The 17964-nt window shown below is 37.1% G+C and overlaps 1 protein-coding gene across 1 annotated transcript in view; it reads right to left on the bottom strand.

Annotated features, from left to right (window-relative positions):
- Positions 1 to 536: 536 nt before the first annotated feature.
- The window catches only part of CHSY3 (chondroitin sulfate synthase 3), a 167848-nt gene continuing 150420 nt past the window's right edge, over positions 537 to 17964 (bottom strand). The window contains exon 3 of the mRNA XM_063321147.1: positions 537 to 4712. Within this exon, the coding sequence (XP_063177217.1) occupies positions 3147 to 4712 (1566 nt within the window). The 3' untranslated portion in view covers positions 537 to 3146. The remainder of the gene's footprint in view (positions 4713 to 17964) is intronic.

Raw genomic sequence — 17964 nt, 5'->3', positions numbered from 1 at the left:
AGGCATCAATTTCCATGGCTGAGCCTCACGCACCTGCCCGGCCCTCTGCCCTTCTCCAGCTTGATAAACAGTACCCTGATGCAGAGTATATTCAGCAAGTCTTAGGAAGCCCAACCTGATGTATATTCAGCAAGTCTTAGGAAGCCCAACCTGATGTTTTTCCATCATCCAGAAGATGCAAATGCTCTGTTAAATTAAATACTGGGAATGGGAAAATATGTCAGGATGGGGGTGGTATGGGTATTTCTGAAGTTTCTGGGTGGGGATTGCTCAGATATTACTTTTTTTTTTCAGAAAGGTAATGTTTGAAAAGCTGAAATGCAAGCAGTTCGCAATCCACTTCCCAGCAATGAAACCAGGGAACCTATTCCCAGGCTAAGGAGGTTTTGGAAAAACTGGTCATTATTCTATTCTGAATTCATTAGTTATGCATTTACAAAGGGACATCATACATATAGAAATTTCATTTTACAATCAGGATCATGATTCAGACTAGACAAAAGGAAACAGTTGATTAGCACAGACATTCCCATCTTAATCTATACATCCATAACATTACTCTAACACTTTTGTGCTTTTTTTTTTTTCTTTTAATAGGATCTCCTTAGAAGGCATATTATTTCTTAAACAAACTAACACAAGTTCTCAAGTTATCTCAGGATAGTTATTTCAAAAGACAATGCAATATTTCATAATAAACATTTATAATCATGTTTTTAACAAAGTAATTCATTATATAAACAAATGAATCAGTCAGACACTAAATAAATATTTGTACTGGTAAATACTAGCATTTTGCTTATATCATGTAGGACCTGATCCTGCAAGCCCTCTGTATACATCTTTATCCCCAGTGAATGATTGGTTTCATTTATTGTTCTAATCTACTATTTTACTTTGAGCTGAGCAAATACTTTCTGGCCACTAAGTTACGCAATTGAAATAAGCACTGGAATACATCCCAGCAGACAATGATTTCCTTAGATGTCTTTGTAAATAATATTTTTTTTTCATTTTTATGAAATCATCACAATCAACAGGCATTCAGTTTTTGATATTTACAATCTGAGTTGCACCAGTTAGTTCAGATTGAGCAAATCGTATGTTCCTTGGTTTTGGCTCTCTAATTGAACAAAGCATAACCTTTACACTCAATTTAAAGAGCAGTTTCCAACAATTATTTCATAAGTGATATTGAATTTTACTTTCTCCAGACATTTGAGTTAACAATACTGGGCTAGGAAGGCAAGAGCCTTGAGGAGAATAACAAGCTCGGACCTCTCCTTGGGGAGGGTAGACAAGCATGAATTACCTTCTATCTATTCATGTCTACCACAATTACTACCTTCTCCAAGGCAATGGAGATGGTCTTTTTTATACCATACAAAAAGCTATGGCCAGCCCTTTAATTATGAGTTTACTCACCCCTTTTCAGGGATGCCTTTTTCATTGCATGGTAAATCCAGAACAGAAAACCACAGATAAGAGACATTAACTGACCTATGCACCCTCCTGGTGCTGAAGGAAGTTTATCAGGATATCTTTGTACAAATAGAAGTGTCAGTGAATTCCAGTCTCTTAGTTGGTATTTGAAAGGAAACACAGGAGAAGTCAGTTACAGCTGAAAATATATTTAAGCATCTGAAAACTCAAATGCAGTAATTGCATACTTTTTCTTTCCCAGCTCTATTTGAAATGCAGTTTGAAATCAAGGGTACTGAGGTCATTAGTTGTACCCACTGTATTAAGTTTGGCAGGATTCTGATGGTTTCTTGGATACTTTTGAGCTCTTACCAGAGTATAACATGAAACATTCCAAGCATGTGGCAAAAATAACAATGATTGTAACAAATTGCTGCCTGAACTGAAAGGAGGAATACATTTTGAAATTACTCTCTATATATCTATAGGGATATACACGCACACACACACACACGCATATATATATCCCTATATAAACATTTTTCTAAAATACAGAAAATGATTTAATTATTTCTTATGTTGGTATAATTTTAAATATTTTACTCTGTGAATCCACAATATGACAACTTCAGGGTGTCCAGAGAGACAAATTTTAACACAGTCTTATAACCTCCACTAATATAAATATACTGTCAAGGAACTTTGAGCAGCAATAGTAAATTTTGAAACTTAAATAATTATTCTATGATTATTTTAATTTTAACAACAAATTGCTACTGAGTAAGTACCAATATTCATGGAAAATATGAAAAAAAAAGAGATACAGCTTTAACTTCTAACACTTTTTATCAAGTTCAGCTTTATCAAAGGAATATAAAAGAAAATTATGTACAGAGACTCATTCTAAAAAGAGAAACCGCAACTTATACTATGTGTTTCAAATAAAGAATACTTTATGCCTGCACTTTATCATAAATAACCATGTTAATCATAGTTTCTTCTTGCCTGCAAATGAAGGACGTTGGTTCACAAATCTTCTAAAATGCATATGAGCATTTGATTAAATACTGCTCCTTGTGAAAATAAAGTTCATTTACACTTAGAGTGAACAACAATGAGGAGCTTCGTATTATAATAAGACATTTAAGGACCTTGGTAGCCAGTACCAGTTGTATTTGCAAGTAGCTCCTCAGCTTTTCTTTTCTTTTTTTTAAAAATACAGGTACAATCATAGTTATTAATTTACTTTAAAAATTCTAAAGATGAAGAAAAGTAGCGTTTATACATATAAGTCCTCATATAAATTATAAAACTCAAGTTTATCTTATAGAGTTCCATCCCCAGAAGAAGCATAAAGCACTTTTGTGGTACCTTCACCAGTAAATATTTGTATCACTTCAAATCTGAGAAATGCAACAAAGATGATACTGCATACCAAAGACGAAAGACAACATTCTTATGATGCAGTCTCTTGTGATGGATGTGCTCTGTGGGATCATATGATTGCTGTGACTTGACTGAATTTCAAATAAAGGAAATATGAAGGAATTCACCTCACCAATTCAGTAGGTATAAGAAATATCAGTGAACAGCAGAGTCATCCCATTTGAGGTCAACAGTCTTTGGAAGACAACAAGGAGGGAGTTTAAAACTACGACAGCAAAATCAAATAACAGTAACAGTAATGAGGTAACTCCCCTAAAAAGGCCAAATCGTCTGAGATGTCAGGAGAGAGTTCGATTGTAACTGACACCCAAATGTTTCTGTAGCCAGAGTTCAGCAAGCTGCACGGTAGAGGCAAACGTACTTGCTTTGGACCCTAAGCACATTTTATATTGTTTTGGATCTAAATTGGGGTCGCACTGAACTGGATGAAAAATATGAACGACTCCTACTTCTTGACTTCTGAAAGCTTTCAAGCCAGATGTTATCACTTTAGTAAAGAGGTCTACATCCTCAAGTCCCCAGCCTTGAATTGAGGTATCAAATCCACCAGCAGTAAGTAGATCACTTTTGTAAATACAGGTAATTCCAAATCCATACTCCCTCCAAAATCCAGTTCTTTTTGTGAAAACAAAACTCCTGTCAGCTGGAGGGCTGCCTCCATATACTACTTTTGGATCATATTGGCTAAAGATGATAGGGTAGTAAACCTGTTCTCCCTGAATAGTGTTATCTCTGCATCGCTGGAGGAAGTCTGCCGTGAATACCAGATCAACATCACAGAACAGCAGCAAAGTGCTATTGTCAAATCGAGATGAGGCCATTTCAAGACCTAAACCTCTAGAAAACTTTCCTGCCATTGGAATCAGGGTCATATCTGCCTTAGGATACTTAATACTGTATTCTTTCATTAGCTCTATGTGTTTGCTGGTGCCTTGGCCTGACTCAGAACTGAAGAGAATTATTGCCAACTTTACATTCTGCCTGGGAATCAGACAAGTCTTCTCAAAGTTATCCATAAATCTTGAGAAAATGTCAAATCTTCCTGTGAGAGGGACAAGAATATGTATTTTCTTGTCACTCTGTCCTCCAATGTCTTTGGTGCCTTGGAACGATGAGGAAAAAATCTTCAAAGAATTTGAAAGAAAAGAGAATGATTGAATGTCAGTGTTGGTATCCTCCAGCAGGCTTCTTACATCCAGCTCCTCTGCTTCTTTAAAGAAAGGTTTGCTAAACAATTGCTGAAGGTAAGCGTGGCGTCTCACCGGAACTGTAACTTTCCTTCCTTTGTGCCTTTTGTACAAAAGCAGTAAATCCAGGATGTACTCCACTCCATGCAGAGGGTCCACTCTGCGGTAGCCATACTGTATTTCCTTGAAATCAATGAGCCTTCCTCTAGATCTAGAGTTCTCATTTATCATTTCCATGACTTGCATCACAGTGTCATCCAGTGCAGCCCGCAGGACGCTGCTCAGGCTCTGCCGGGGTGGCTGGCTCTCCACCATCGAGTAAAGAAATTTTCCTGTCAGGAACTCCCACTCGATGACTTCACCCCGTTCACGTGGCTGAAAATGATTGAAAGATGGCATCACTCCCAACTGCTGATCTTCCTTATTTACTTCACTGTTACTGAGCTTGCTCATCAGGGCACTTTCCCTATGGAGCTGGATGGTCCGATAGCGCAGTTCAGAAATTTTGCAACTCAGTATGTAATTGTGCAGCCTGTATTGGTAGGCTGGTCTTTTGTTTGGATGAAGTGTTATGGCTGTGTGAATCTTACTGTTGTGAAGATCTTGAATGTAACCCTTGCGGTTGTGTTCATAGTTTTCATGGAACAATTGCTGCATCTAAAAAGAGAGAGAGAGACGGGGGAAAAAAAAAAGAGACATTTAGTGGAAGCGCTTTTATCCACAGAAGGACCCACATTGGTACTATTGATCATTACTAATTCTTACAGATTATGCCTATTTTTAGGCACAGACCTTCAAAATATTCAGTAGGAATTATTAACACTGTTTTGGTCTCAGTTTCACTATTTTCCACAGTAAGAAAATATTGCCCTCTAACCAAACAGAAGGGCAGATATCTTGGGTTTATCTTTACTTCATCTAACTGCAAAACTAATCAAAACACTTACCTGAAGGTCTGTAGGTAATATTTCTGAGTTCCTAGCCGCAGGCTAAATGCTGCTATGCATGAAAACACTAAGTCTTCACCTACATCTAAACCCTTATTAGCACAGATCCTTACTGAAATGTTAGCAACACTGATGTTTTTTTAAGAGGACCTTGGATTTATGTCTATGGAGCACAAGCTACTTGTACTTCCTGCAGACATATGCAAATGGGTAGTGTTACTTAACATTCAAAAACTGAATGGACTTCATTTCAACAAAACTGCTTTTTTTTTTTCCATGCAGACAAAGAATTCAATGACTGAACTATAACCATTAGAATATGTGTGTTGGCATGGGTACGTATAACAGAGTAAGCTAATTAAGCTATAGATCATGCTACTATAACTCACCCTGAGTAATTTCCAATATATTTCTGTGGCAAGAAAAGACATTCTACTTCTGTCAAATTAGTGAAGAGATACATTTTACAGCTGAAGCACAGGTCTAGGATTTAAAGTATCTGGCTTTTATACCTTTCTGAGCTAACAGCTAAACTTTGAGCAAATCATAAAACTTTCTCTGACTTAGTTTCCTCCCTAAAAGAAAAATTATCTCATTATTAATTTAATGTGATGAACTTTTATTCTTAAATGGAAAATGATATGGAGGAGTAAAATATTAACATCATAAATACATTTAAGACCCACTGCTCTTTGCTAGGCTAACACCTACCTACTCCAGAGAAACAGAAATTTTCCCATGAGTAGCAGATAAAGGGGAAGAAGCTGCCCTTTTTCATCTGCAAACAGACTAGTCTGAAATTAATACATAAGGAAAATGTGCTAATTAGAGAATACTGTTCAAGGAGGTGTTGTAAGCTTGAGCTATGATCAGATTTTGAGATGGGTATTGGAATTTGTCTTTTATACACTGCGGAAATCAAGAGAGGTGAGGTCGGATGACACAATGTCTCAGATTCAAAACATTTAGCTTATTTTACTGCAATTCTTTCTAGAATGGAGGTTTTGCTACCAGAAGTAATATTAAGCATAGGGCAATAAATGTAAAATAACTCCTAACAAAGCTAAGAACTATGACAATTATTTAAAATGCACTAGCATGTATGGGAAATACACATTAACATATTCAGAAAAAATTTCTATAATCTCCCTCACACCCCATTCATACTTCAATTGACTCTGCTTGAGCAGCCACAGCTACTACTATACTACTCCATATAACATGGAGAAAAGCAACAGCCTAATTCTGCGAACTACCTTAACCTATCTTAAATTTGCTTTTAATAAAACTGTTATGTCCGCTATATCAAAGTAAGAGGGAGTGTGAAAAAAAACCTATATTAGTTACAAAATGACTCAAATACTCCTTAATCACAGAAATCCTACCTAAAGCTGTCAGAGCACATTTGTTCTGTTTTGGGAGTATTTTCCTTGTCACATGAGATGAGATGAACCAGTGACATGAGAGTTTGGGCAATTTCCTTGCTATCATAGTGAAGAGGAACCAACACCATCAATACGGAGTTAGCAATTAACCAGCAGTGCTGGCAAAATTGAGATATGGCTTCCTTGAAGACAAGAGATGGGCACTGACAGCACAGGGAGATTACAGATTAGGGATGGAATCCCAGAGAAAAGTGCCTGGGAAAGGGATGCCCTTTGGAAGAATAATTTTCTCTTCTCCCTCTACTACTTTCTGAATAATGAAAATTGATCAGGTGATCAGGTGAGATTTCCATCTCTCCAGTTATAAGCCACACTCCCTTCCTGGCCCCTTTCATTTAAAGGTGTCTACTGTGTACTCTGCAAGGTAATTGTGCTTTTGTATTTTACACTTTTTCTGGAAAAAGTTGAACCCACGATTTTCACATTTAGAATTTCACACTAAAATCCCCTTATAGGAAAATAAAGAAAAAGAAAACATATAACATTGAAAACAAAAGAAAGAAGGGGGGGCAGTTTGTTGCTGAGTGGTATCAGTATCCTTCCCCACAAACCCTGACACTCCATTCTTTCCTAAGTCCTTTAATCGTAAAGAATCACTTGAGTTTTTCTTCATCCACAATGAAGAATGGTACTTGAGTATAACTGAAACAACCTTTCCACATTTAACTTTTAAGTTTTATTTAAAGTTGTATAATGTATTTTATCAAGAAGACTTTTAACAGAAGACAAACTATCACTGTAAAACTAAATGCTGTCCTCCTATTGTGCAAATTCTTCTGTAACCCTTGACTTATTACAAGCTCAGCTTCACAGCAGATTCATTAGCAGCACTCACTTAGCAGGAATATTCTATTAACATAAATACTGGATTTTTATTACATTCCAATTTTAGATGCCTTGGTTTATTAGATATGCGCCTATGAAATCATAGCAAGAGGATGTACTCCATTATACTAATGATTTTGCAGCAATGAAAAACAGCAATGATCAGCAATGAAAAAAAAATTGAATCAACTCAGTAATACAATATTATCACACATATACAAAACTGTACTAATCCATTTTAAATGATGTTACTGAACATTTTTAATAGATCTCAATACATAGAAAACAGTTCAGAACAAATATGACATTGAAATCATAAACTTTTCCTGAAGATAGCAGCTTTTAATCTTGGTGCCACACAGAAATTTGTTTTCAATATTGGGGGACAGAAATGTCTTCTTACAACTCAAATTATTAACATCTAGATGAAAGCAATTCAATGTGATCCTAACTCTGCTTTGAAAATTCTAAGCAAGGTGGTCAAGCCTAGGAGGCAAAGGGAAACATGATTAAGTTTCCTGGAGAATACATCAGTGAAAGGGCCTGAATCGGTCAATGCATTCATTAGTGATATAGGTGGTGATCTGGGAGATGGCAAGGTCTACTGAATCGAAATTAAAATTATTCAGGATGGTAAAAGTAAACCTGCCTGCAAAAGTTCTCATGATTTTGAATGGCTATGTAATAAAATGGCAGATTAAATTCTGTGTACATAAACGCAAAGCCCATGTGAAGAAGGTAATCCTAATCATACCTGAAGAATGTCAGACTATGGGTAAGATGTTAGTACTCTGGAAAGAGAACCTAGCTACACAGTAGGCAATTCTGTGCAAATGTCATGTTGATGTTCAGCAGTAATGAAAGGGAAAAGCAAATAGCGTGAGGACAAGTATACAGGTCTAGAGTGAATCAGAAACATCATTATGTGGTTGTGTCCATTGTGCATGGTGACCCTTCTGATATCAATAACATATGAGTAGAGAGGTACTAACCAAGGCCACCAAATGATCACACATGCGGGTTGTTAGATGAATAGATGACTAGGGTGAAAGGGCCAACCCTGAGACCCGTAAAGTCAGTAGCACCATAAGGGAAATGGATAGGAATAGTCACCGTCTCTTCTGACATAAAGAACCATGGCACATTAAAAAACAGAAAAGGAAACACATAGCTCAGCCACAGAACTTACTGTCAGAGCAAGCTGCTGATGGTAAAATTTTGCATGTCTTCAAAGAGTGAGCCAACGGCTTAGTGGAAGACTTCATTCATTGCCATGTTAAACATAAAGGTACACTTTCTCCACAACATGGCTGTATTGTAGACTCCTGGAGCCCCAGGTGAGGCTATATCACAATACGTCTCTATTGTCTTACTCCCCTGCCTCAGCTTCCTCTACTAGTTATTGCAGAGAGAGGATATTTTTTCAAATGAACGTTTAGTCTGACATGATACAACTACTTTACATTCACTGAAAGCAGTGAATGGGAGAAGTTATCTTCAATTCAATATAATACACGGAGACACATTTTGTTTTTTCATATTGCATGAATTCGTGACTTTCCTGAAGAGTTTCCTGTCTTCTGAACAATTCTTACAGCAGAACTAACACATGAGTCAGCAAGGACTTCTGCTTGCCTCTTTTCATGCCAGCTGAAACTAGTAGTTAAGAAATGCAAATAATCCAATTGTGCTCTGAGGAACTCTGAACTGCAAGCAGGAATAAAAAAAATTAGAAGAAACAAATTAGAATAAAGGCAATGCTTTATTATTGTGGCAGAGAAATACAATAGCTAATACGTAAACACAAAGTAATTTGTATTGCAAGCTGCGAAATCATTGTGATCTCTGTGATTTACTGATGTAATAAAAAACGAAAGTTCTTATACATATGCACAAAAGCCCAAACCAACCTACTTTATTATTGCAAGACTATAACTTATTAAAAGACTGAATGCAAATGGTGCTTTTTAAATTAACACAATTTTTCTTTGAGGATCGTTTAAGAACAATTTTTCCCATTTAACAGAGAAGACATGGAACTTAATCTTCCATCCACTCCAGCCCTTCCTAAATCCACAGTACTACTAAACTGTTGACCATTTTATCTAAACTGGACTTTTATTAAATTTACAAATAAGATGAACAGGACCTATTCCTGGTCATTCTTCACTCTGTTCTTTACAGTTAAGCTCTCCTAAAGATGAAGACTGATTCACTGCTTCCAGTGACTTCAAAGGGCATTTAATCCATATGAAGAACACATGTAAAATCTACTGTGTTTGAGACAATAATATTTGGCTGAACAGGAGCAAGATGAGTATCTTAACTGAAGGACGATTTTAAAAAAATATTAAAAGTTCAGGTAACTACAGGCAGATTAGGATGTTCTCAATAAAGTGTACTATAAAAAAATGCAATGCTAAGCTTCTGGATAAGAAAACAGGTTTTGGCAAGTCATTTGGTATGGTGCTATAAGAAAAACTGTCAGCCTGGAGAAGATAAGGATTAAGAATGGAATTATGAAGTGCATATAGTATCATAGATTCATAGAACTGTCTAGGTTGGAAGGGATATTTAAGATAACAAAGTCCAACCATCAACGGAACACTGACAAAACCACCACTAAACCATGTTCCTAAGAACTGCGTCTACCCATCTTTTAAATACCTCCAGGGATGGCGATTCAACCACTTCCCTGGGCAGCCTGTTCCAATGCTGCAAAGAAATTTTTCCTAATATCCAATCTAAACCTCCCCTGGCACAACCTGAGGCCATTTCCTCTTGTCCTGTTGTTTGTTACTTGGGAGAAGAGACCAATCCCCACCTCGCTACAGCCTCCTTTCAGGTAGTTGTAGAGAGCAATAAAGTTTCCCCTCAGCCTCCTTTTCTCCACTCTGAACAACCCCAGTTCCCTCAACTGCTCCTCATAAGACTTGTGCTCTAGACCCCTCACCAGCTTTGTTGCCCTTCTCTGGACACACTTCAGAACCAAAATGTGAGGGGCCCAAAACCAAACAGAGTACTTGAGGTGTGGCCTCACCCATGCCAAGTACAGGGGGAGGATCACTTCCCTAGTCCTGCTGGTCACAGTATTCCTGATGCAGGCCAGGATGCTGTTGGCCTTCTTGGCCACCTGGGCACACTGTTACCTCATGTTCAGCTGGCTGTCAACCAACATCCCCAGGTCCTTTTCTGCCAGGCAACTCTCCAGCCACTCTTCCCCAGTTCTGTATCGCTGCATGGGGTTGTTGCGACCCAAGTGCAGAACCCAGCAATTGGCCTTGTTGAACCTCACACCATTGGCCTTGGCCCATCGATCCAATCTGTCCAGATCCCTCTGTAGAGCCATCCTACCCTTCACCTTCATCAAATGCGTGGGACCAAACCAATGCAAAAGAGATTTGCCAGGACCAGAAACTATCCGATGAGAAGAGGTTAATGTTAGTTGGCTTGTTTAACATTGCAAAATGAAGGATAAGAATCATATTGTCTCTACATACATTAAGTAAGAGAGAGATACTGAAAGCAAACTAGCCTTAGGTTTATTTGGGCAGGAAATTAAAGGAAAAATTCTAGCTGTCAGAAGAAGAAGGGTTTAGATCAGATTTTCAATACAAGTAATTGCATACAAATTAATCAGGTTATAAAAAACTAGATTGCTTGTGAGTAGTGGAATCGATGACTTGAGAGGTCCATTCAGTTCTTCCTAATGATACAGTGTTTGGTTTTTAGTAAGAGCTAATGACATATAATTAATTGACAGCAGCAAGCCTTCCTACAAACAGGTATTACATTGAAAATACCTAACATCCTGTTTCTATTCACAATCCTCAGCCAATAGTAGTAGTTCCTTATGTTTCCACCTAGTGTAATGCCTAACAGATCAGTTTTATACCTGTAAAAATGATGACTGGTAATGTAATAGCTATATAACACAACCATTTGTTTGTAGTTTATAATGCATCTGAGTAACAATGTTGTGAAGCATTTTGCTGCAAATGCAGAAAACCAGAAATGTTTCACTATTCAAATGATTAAAACCTGCTGCTATCTTTATATTATGCCCATCACTTTAGCATATGATGCACCCAGAAACAATGGGAAAGCTGGAGTGTAATTATAATCTATAAGTAATAGTAAAATTCCATGTATACAAGAGTTGCGTCTTGCTGCATAGTGAAAGGCACATCTGCTAATTCTTCCCAGAGAAAGAAGTCTGAGCCGACACAGAAAAAAGCGCTGAATGCTATTCTATTTCAAACATCATTAATAGACACATTAAATAACTTAAGCACTAGATCAATAGTCTTCCTGCTGACATTGTCCCCAGGATGAACAAAACTTGATGTATTGATTCCAGCTCTGGTATGTATGGGTTAGTAAGCAGAAAAATTACGAGTGCACACCACTAATTCAATTAATAGTTTCTTCAATATTAGGACAGTTCACTCAATAGAAAGGGATCCAACTTCTTATTTGCAGATTAGCTAGGTATGATATGTAGTGATCAAAATAAAAAAAGAGCCATTTTTTTCAGCCTCTTTAAAAGTAGAACTGTGCATTAATTATTTATAACTCTTCTGCTGGTCCTCACATTAATGAAGTTAATAAATAGAAGTTAACAGCAAACCCTTTTGGACCATTTTACCCCCACCTCCTTTCTCACATTAGTTAAGCCATTTGACTGAAATCAGCTCAGCATGCTATAAACAAAGTGATATCAAGAAAAGATAAGATAAAGTTCTCATGAAACAGTGCTCCTCTGTTAATGTCAGTAAACCTTTTTGACATCTCATCTCTTTATAGCTTTAAACTAAAAAACCCCACTCCAAATCCCAAAGTTTTCCTGCAACGTAGGACAGACAATATAAGAAGGATGTATAAAGTCATGCTGTTGTGTGTATCATTCTAGCTACACTCCTGCTGTAGGGATACTTCACCAAGCACACAATGTAATAAAATCCAACAAATCTGTACAGACAAAAAAAGCATATGTGAGAAAAAGAATGTTTACCATTCTTGAACTTGAATGTTTACTATACTTGAACTTTTGTAATTTAGCCTATAAATAGACTAAAATTTAAACAGCACTGACATGCTAGTACAATAGCATACATGGAAGAAAAGAGCAAAATATTTTAAATTACCCTCTTTTTTACCTAAGTCGAACAATTGTGGAAAAGACTGCATTTCAAAAGTCAACAGGTTTAAGGAAACTAGGCTGTCACCCTTTCAGCTTGCTCAGGTTTGGTCTGCCTACTGTCACTAGCCCCTTCCTTCTGCACAAACTACCCTTCAGAGTAGGAGCACCACAGGTAATGCGGAAGAGCTGAGGGATTAACAAATCAGTTATAGAGCAACAGCGGCAACGAACAGCCTTCCACTCACTGACAATCTTCTTTCCATCGGCAGACAAAAGGGAAAAGGCTGGCTCAGTGGTTTTGATGACATTGAAGATCTGACTCATTCCCTATTCTGGATGAAAAAGAAGTGATCACAGAGAATGTATAACTGATTTTCCTATCATAGCTTAAACTTTGTGTAATTCAGCAGTCTTCAGACTTGTGGTTGCTCCCCCATCCTCATACCATTGAGAGAGCTCAGGAGCAGAAAGCACGCCTGTATTTTCATGGAATTACACAGTGAGACATCGGCAAGTGCACTGGGACCAGATGCATGCTTACAACATGAGATTTAGGAGCTGAACACCCCTTCCTTAGCAGTAACTGAATGTACTTGCAGTCCAGCAGGTAAATCCATCTGCCGTTTTGCCATTCATTTGCCTCATTACTGAAGGTGATTTATCATAGTATCATTGCCTGCTATTGCACCCAGGTGACGGTCCTAAGCATGCATGTACCTTATACCTTTTTGAAGATCTTGGCAGAACACATGCACTTCCTTAGGCAACACGTCTGTGCTAAAAACTTCTCAAATTATAAAACTGTTCTTGCGCTCCCCCCACATCATGTGAAGGCCCTCAGAGCCATACTGCCAAACTGGATATTGCCCTGGTTCCTCCCATGCCGCAAAGGCTGCTGGAGCTCCCGGTACAACCGCCCTTTGCCGGGGCTCTCTCCCTCACTCAATGGTGGTGGCTGTTCCTCAGGTACTTTGTCTGGAAGCTCTCCCAGAAACAGGGATTCTGATTTTTTTCCTGCAGTAAAGAAAGATAACCAGTATTTAATACTAAGTACCCCATTTCAAGATTTATGAGATCACTGCCTTGGTTTCTGAGTAAACTGTTCCACCTCTGGGAGAAAGGAGCGTTGAAAGCTGCTCACTACTTGCCAGTGAGCTCTCAAAAAACATTCAGATCTGGAAGAACTGTGTCAAAGGTGTTGACTTTGACTAACTGTTTTTTTCTTGCCTGAGTTTTCTGACAGCTAACATTTATTCCAAATAAATTCTTTTTGTTTGGAGTTTTCCTAATTTCCTTTTAATAGGTCTGTATACAGCTCAGAGAACTCGAAGCTGTGTAACATCCTACAGTAGTACCTATATAATTCAGAAAACACACTTCTTTACATACTGAAATTCTATCTCCAGACTGTAAATGCTATGACGATTGCTCTAGGATCAACAAGTAGTATAGTAAAATGCCAAGCTCTTAAATAATTTGCTGTGATCGAGGTAAAGAAAATAAATTTTCATTCCAAATATTAAGGCCTAGAATTCAATTATTCCTTCTTTAGATATACAGTATAAAACAGGTGCAGAGTTGATAAATAATTGGTATTTCACAACTTTTAAGATATTTTGTAACTTTCATTTAGCATTTTAGAAACAAAAAATGAATTCTTTCAGTATCTGTATCAAGCCCTTAAAATATTTCATCATTAAAATAGCATACTTAATTTCATTTTGATTGTCTACTAGTTACCTATAGTCTGTATCAACTACACTCTACAAAAAACATTAGCTGTTTTATGTACTTGCATTATTTACAGAATTAATTTTATATATTTAAAAAAAAAGCATTGCAAAATTTGATCACAAAAGTGATTCATAATCACTTACAGGGAAAGAAAAATACATCTTCAGTGTAAGTCACTAAAACTTCCTGAAGGTTCACACACAACACTTCATCAGTGCATTTAAAAATAGTTCTACCTACAAAACATGCATTTTTTTAATATGCTGTTGAGAAAAATGTGTTAATTGTTAACTTCAAGGAGCAAAAGAAAAAGAAAGTTACTTTGCCAACACCTTACCCTTAAGCGTAGAAGATTTCTGAAGTTATTTTACAACCATTACTGAATCATAAAATTAAAAAACAAGGTTTTTCTCTTAGCAAAATTAATAATATGAAAAGTTTTATTGTGACTATGGAATTATTTATTATAATTATTTTATTTATTATATAATTTAATTATATATAATTATATTATTTATTAGAAAATAAGTGAAAGTTACAATTAACTCTATTACATAATGCATGTATTTTGAAGTAATTATTTTTAATTCTTGATCTTAAACTGTCCCTTTCTCACTGTGTGACAGATTTGGCCATACACAGGTAAAAAGATTGAAATCTGTTATACTATTAGCGTCTGACACTTCCACCAGAAAAAAATGGAAAAAAATCTTTAAGGGTCATATATTTAGTCAGAAATATCAAATTCTATCCTTTGGATTAAGGAAAAAAGATGAAATAGTGATTTGATGACTGATTATCTTTTCTGAATCATTTCAGTGTGTCTTGTGTATTAAGCTAGTATATTTGTTTAATGATAAACTTTCTAAAACATGGAGTTGTGCATCTGTGTATCCGATCAATGATCTGAACAATATTCTTGTAAGTGCATTAATGCCACAAAAGCTGATTCCACATGTACAAATTATAGAGAAACTGGAAACTTGATTTTTTGTGTGCTATATGGCCAATATCACATTTGGACTAGCAACATGTCCCACTTCATAGGATTACTCCAGAAGGAATTTTTAATGAACGGTTCTCCTTTTTTCACACAGACAAAGGTCACAGGCAAGTCCATTATTTTTATGATGTTGGGTTTTCCAAGCTTTTGATTTTCTGATCCTGTGTTTTATTACAGAGAATTACAAAACATTTTGTGGCTTATGACATATGGTGTGGATGTCCTCTGGAGCCTTGTGCATCAAGCAACTAGTACGTGTTTGCCTAAAATTGTTGCCAACAATCTGCAATGAATGCATACTGTCCTTTCCATTCTCATGTTCCCAGCAGCGCTCACGTATTTATATTCAACTCATCCCAAGAGCGTTCCCTCCCATAAAAAACAAAACAAAACAAAACAAAAACGGTCTTCCAAAGAAACCATCCAAATCTTGGCAGATAGTATGTCAACATTTTTCAGCGTGGATGTACTCATCCCAGTAAGAAGGTGGAAGCTCTCCACAATGTTACACTAGAGAGTCCGTTCAATGATTGTATGAAGGTGCAAGGGATAGTATTTCATAGAAACATGGCTAGAGGTATTCCTAAAAATATAGCTGTAATTCACCCCTTCTGTTCTTCACTTGTAGAGACTAATCTTCACATACAATGTGTTTGGGAGCCTTCCTCCATCCAGTCCCATTTCATGCTAACCAGCTGTGATTGGGGCCAAGGAATTAACATCCTGTAACGAGCCTGCGGCCATGCCGCCCAGCTGTGCTTCCTGCCATGACTTCACTCCTATCACACAAGCTGACACAAGGACAGAGGCTCAGCACATGATCTGCACTCCTGTCACATCGCCTGATGCGGGAAAGTAACTGCCTCTACTCACAACCCTGCCACATGCAATGCATGAGATCTCTACCACTGAAGGAAGAATGGGGAGCTTTTCTTCAATGCCTTGATTTTACAGGGCAATATAAAAAATTAATGTTTGTATAGCTTTTATGCTTCAAGTACTCTGAGTGGGTAATCTTAATATAGTGGGAGAGAACAATTTTATATAGCAAGAGAAAGCAGCCCCCTGCATGTCCCCGCCCCAGTAACAACACTAGCTGTAAACAGTATGAGGCTCCTTTCTCATGAAAAATCCTTATACAGTAGTGTTATTTCACAAGGCACAATCCTCCTTACTGGAAGATGAGCATCTCCACAAACTATAACAATCTGACACAAATGGTTCCCCGGTATTTATGACTTCCTTTGGGAAATAAATCTAACTGAAGAATCTGTATGCCTGTACCTTACTTAACCTGTTATCCACGACAGAAAATGTACATCTTACATTACTCTGCAGAAGCTCGAAATGTGTTCCTTAACTCAGTCATAAGTATCCTTACTTTTGAAGTAATTCAGCAATTCAAATGTTGAAGAAGACATTGAAATAAAACCATTATTGGTTGTGATTAACACAAAAAAAAAAATTAAAAAATCAAGCTTCAGGGCTACAGACCCTGAGATCTATGTGCTGAGGTAAATTGCTTCAAAACAGAACTGCTTCTCTGCCTCAGAGTTGGTCACATTTCTGGTGAAATGAAAAGTTCTAAGTGAAAGTGTTTAATATTCACAGTATATTTACCATTATAACCTACAAAGAGGAAATGCTCTGAGGTATTACGTATCAGTGTAGTCAATTATTGGGACACAAAAGGTTTTTCCTCATTTTATTCAATTGGTTTTTAATAAGTATTACTGCTAGAGGTAAAATGAATATTTTTTTCAAGTTGTTTTTATTGCCTTTTGCCCTCATTTTTACCTAATTTTCCGCAGAATCCTTTTTGATATGAAAGACAGCAAAAATAAAAAAAAAGAAATAATAAAGAAATAATAGGATGCCTTTATTGTAACTACAGGATTTAGCTATACAAACCACCTACCAAAATTTTCTCCTTTGAAGCTTGGCATCACAATTGTTTATTAACAGCTAATTAATATAAACTGCCTTTGCACAGCGATAGGCATTTTACCACACCATTCTGTCACCTCCAGACAATTCTCTTCTGCAAAAAGAGTTTTGGGAGCCTGTTAAGTAGTGTTAATCCAATGCAAGTTGACGCAACTTTCATCTTTAACCTTGATGCTGATCCTGCTTGAAAGAGCAAGGGACTGGACCAGATGATCTTCAAGGTCTCTTTAACTTACATTATTCTAGGACCTACAATTCTATATTAATAAGTATTCTGATGTTAAGAAACATATTTTGAAGAGGAACATGTGGCAGGCATTTTTACTGTACTATCAGTATTGGGGAATCTGCACCTGGCATCCTCCAAAAGTCTTCCACAAAAACATAAGCTTTGGGAGACTGGAAACACTGACAACTCAGAATATTTTTAACTTGTTCATATATGGCCTGTGCTATATGGCACAAACACAGAGGCAAACATATAGCATGATTCAAATTTTTTTGATTAACAGTCTCAAAGAGATGCTACTTCCTCTGTTCATTTATCCTTGTTTCCCTTTATCTTAATCACTGATAATTTTTTCACCTACCTATTTTCTTGGGAGTGTCTTTCTGTTCTGCAGAGTTCTGGAAAGTATTTAGATGCAGCAAAAAAATAATGCTTAGTTGAAACACTTCCATTTAATCAGATACCTAATCTTCCTTTCCTTTCCTTCCTCCCTCCCTCCCTCCCTTCCTTCCCTCCTTCCTCCCTTCCTCCCTTCCTCCCTTCCTCCCTTCCCTCCTTCCTCCCTTCCCTCCTTCCTCCCTTCCTCCCTTCCTCCCTCCCTCCCTCCCTCCCTCCCTCCCTTCCTTCCTTCCTTCC

The sequence above is a fragment of the Chroicocephalus ridibundus genome, chromosome Z, assembly GCF_963924245.1.
Source record: "Chroicocephalus ridibundus chromosome Z, bChrRid1.1, whole genome shotgun sequence".
In the NCBI taxonomy this organism is placed as follows: domain Eukaryota; kingdom Metazoa; phylum Chordata; class Aves; order Charadriiformes; family Laridae; genus Chroicocephalus; species Chroicocephalus ridibundus.
This window is presented reverse-complemented; position numbering and strand designations above follow the sequence as displayed.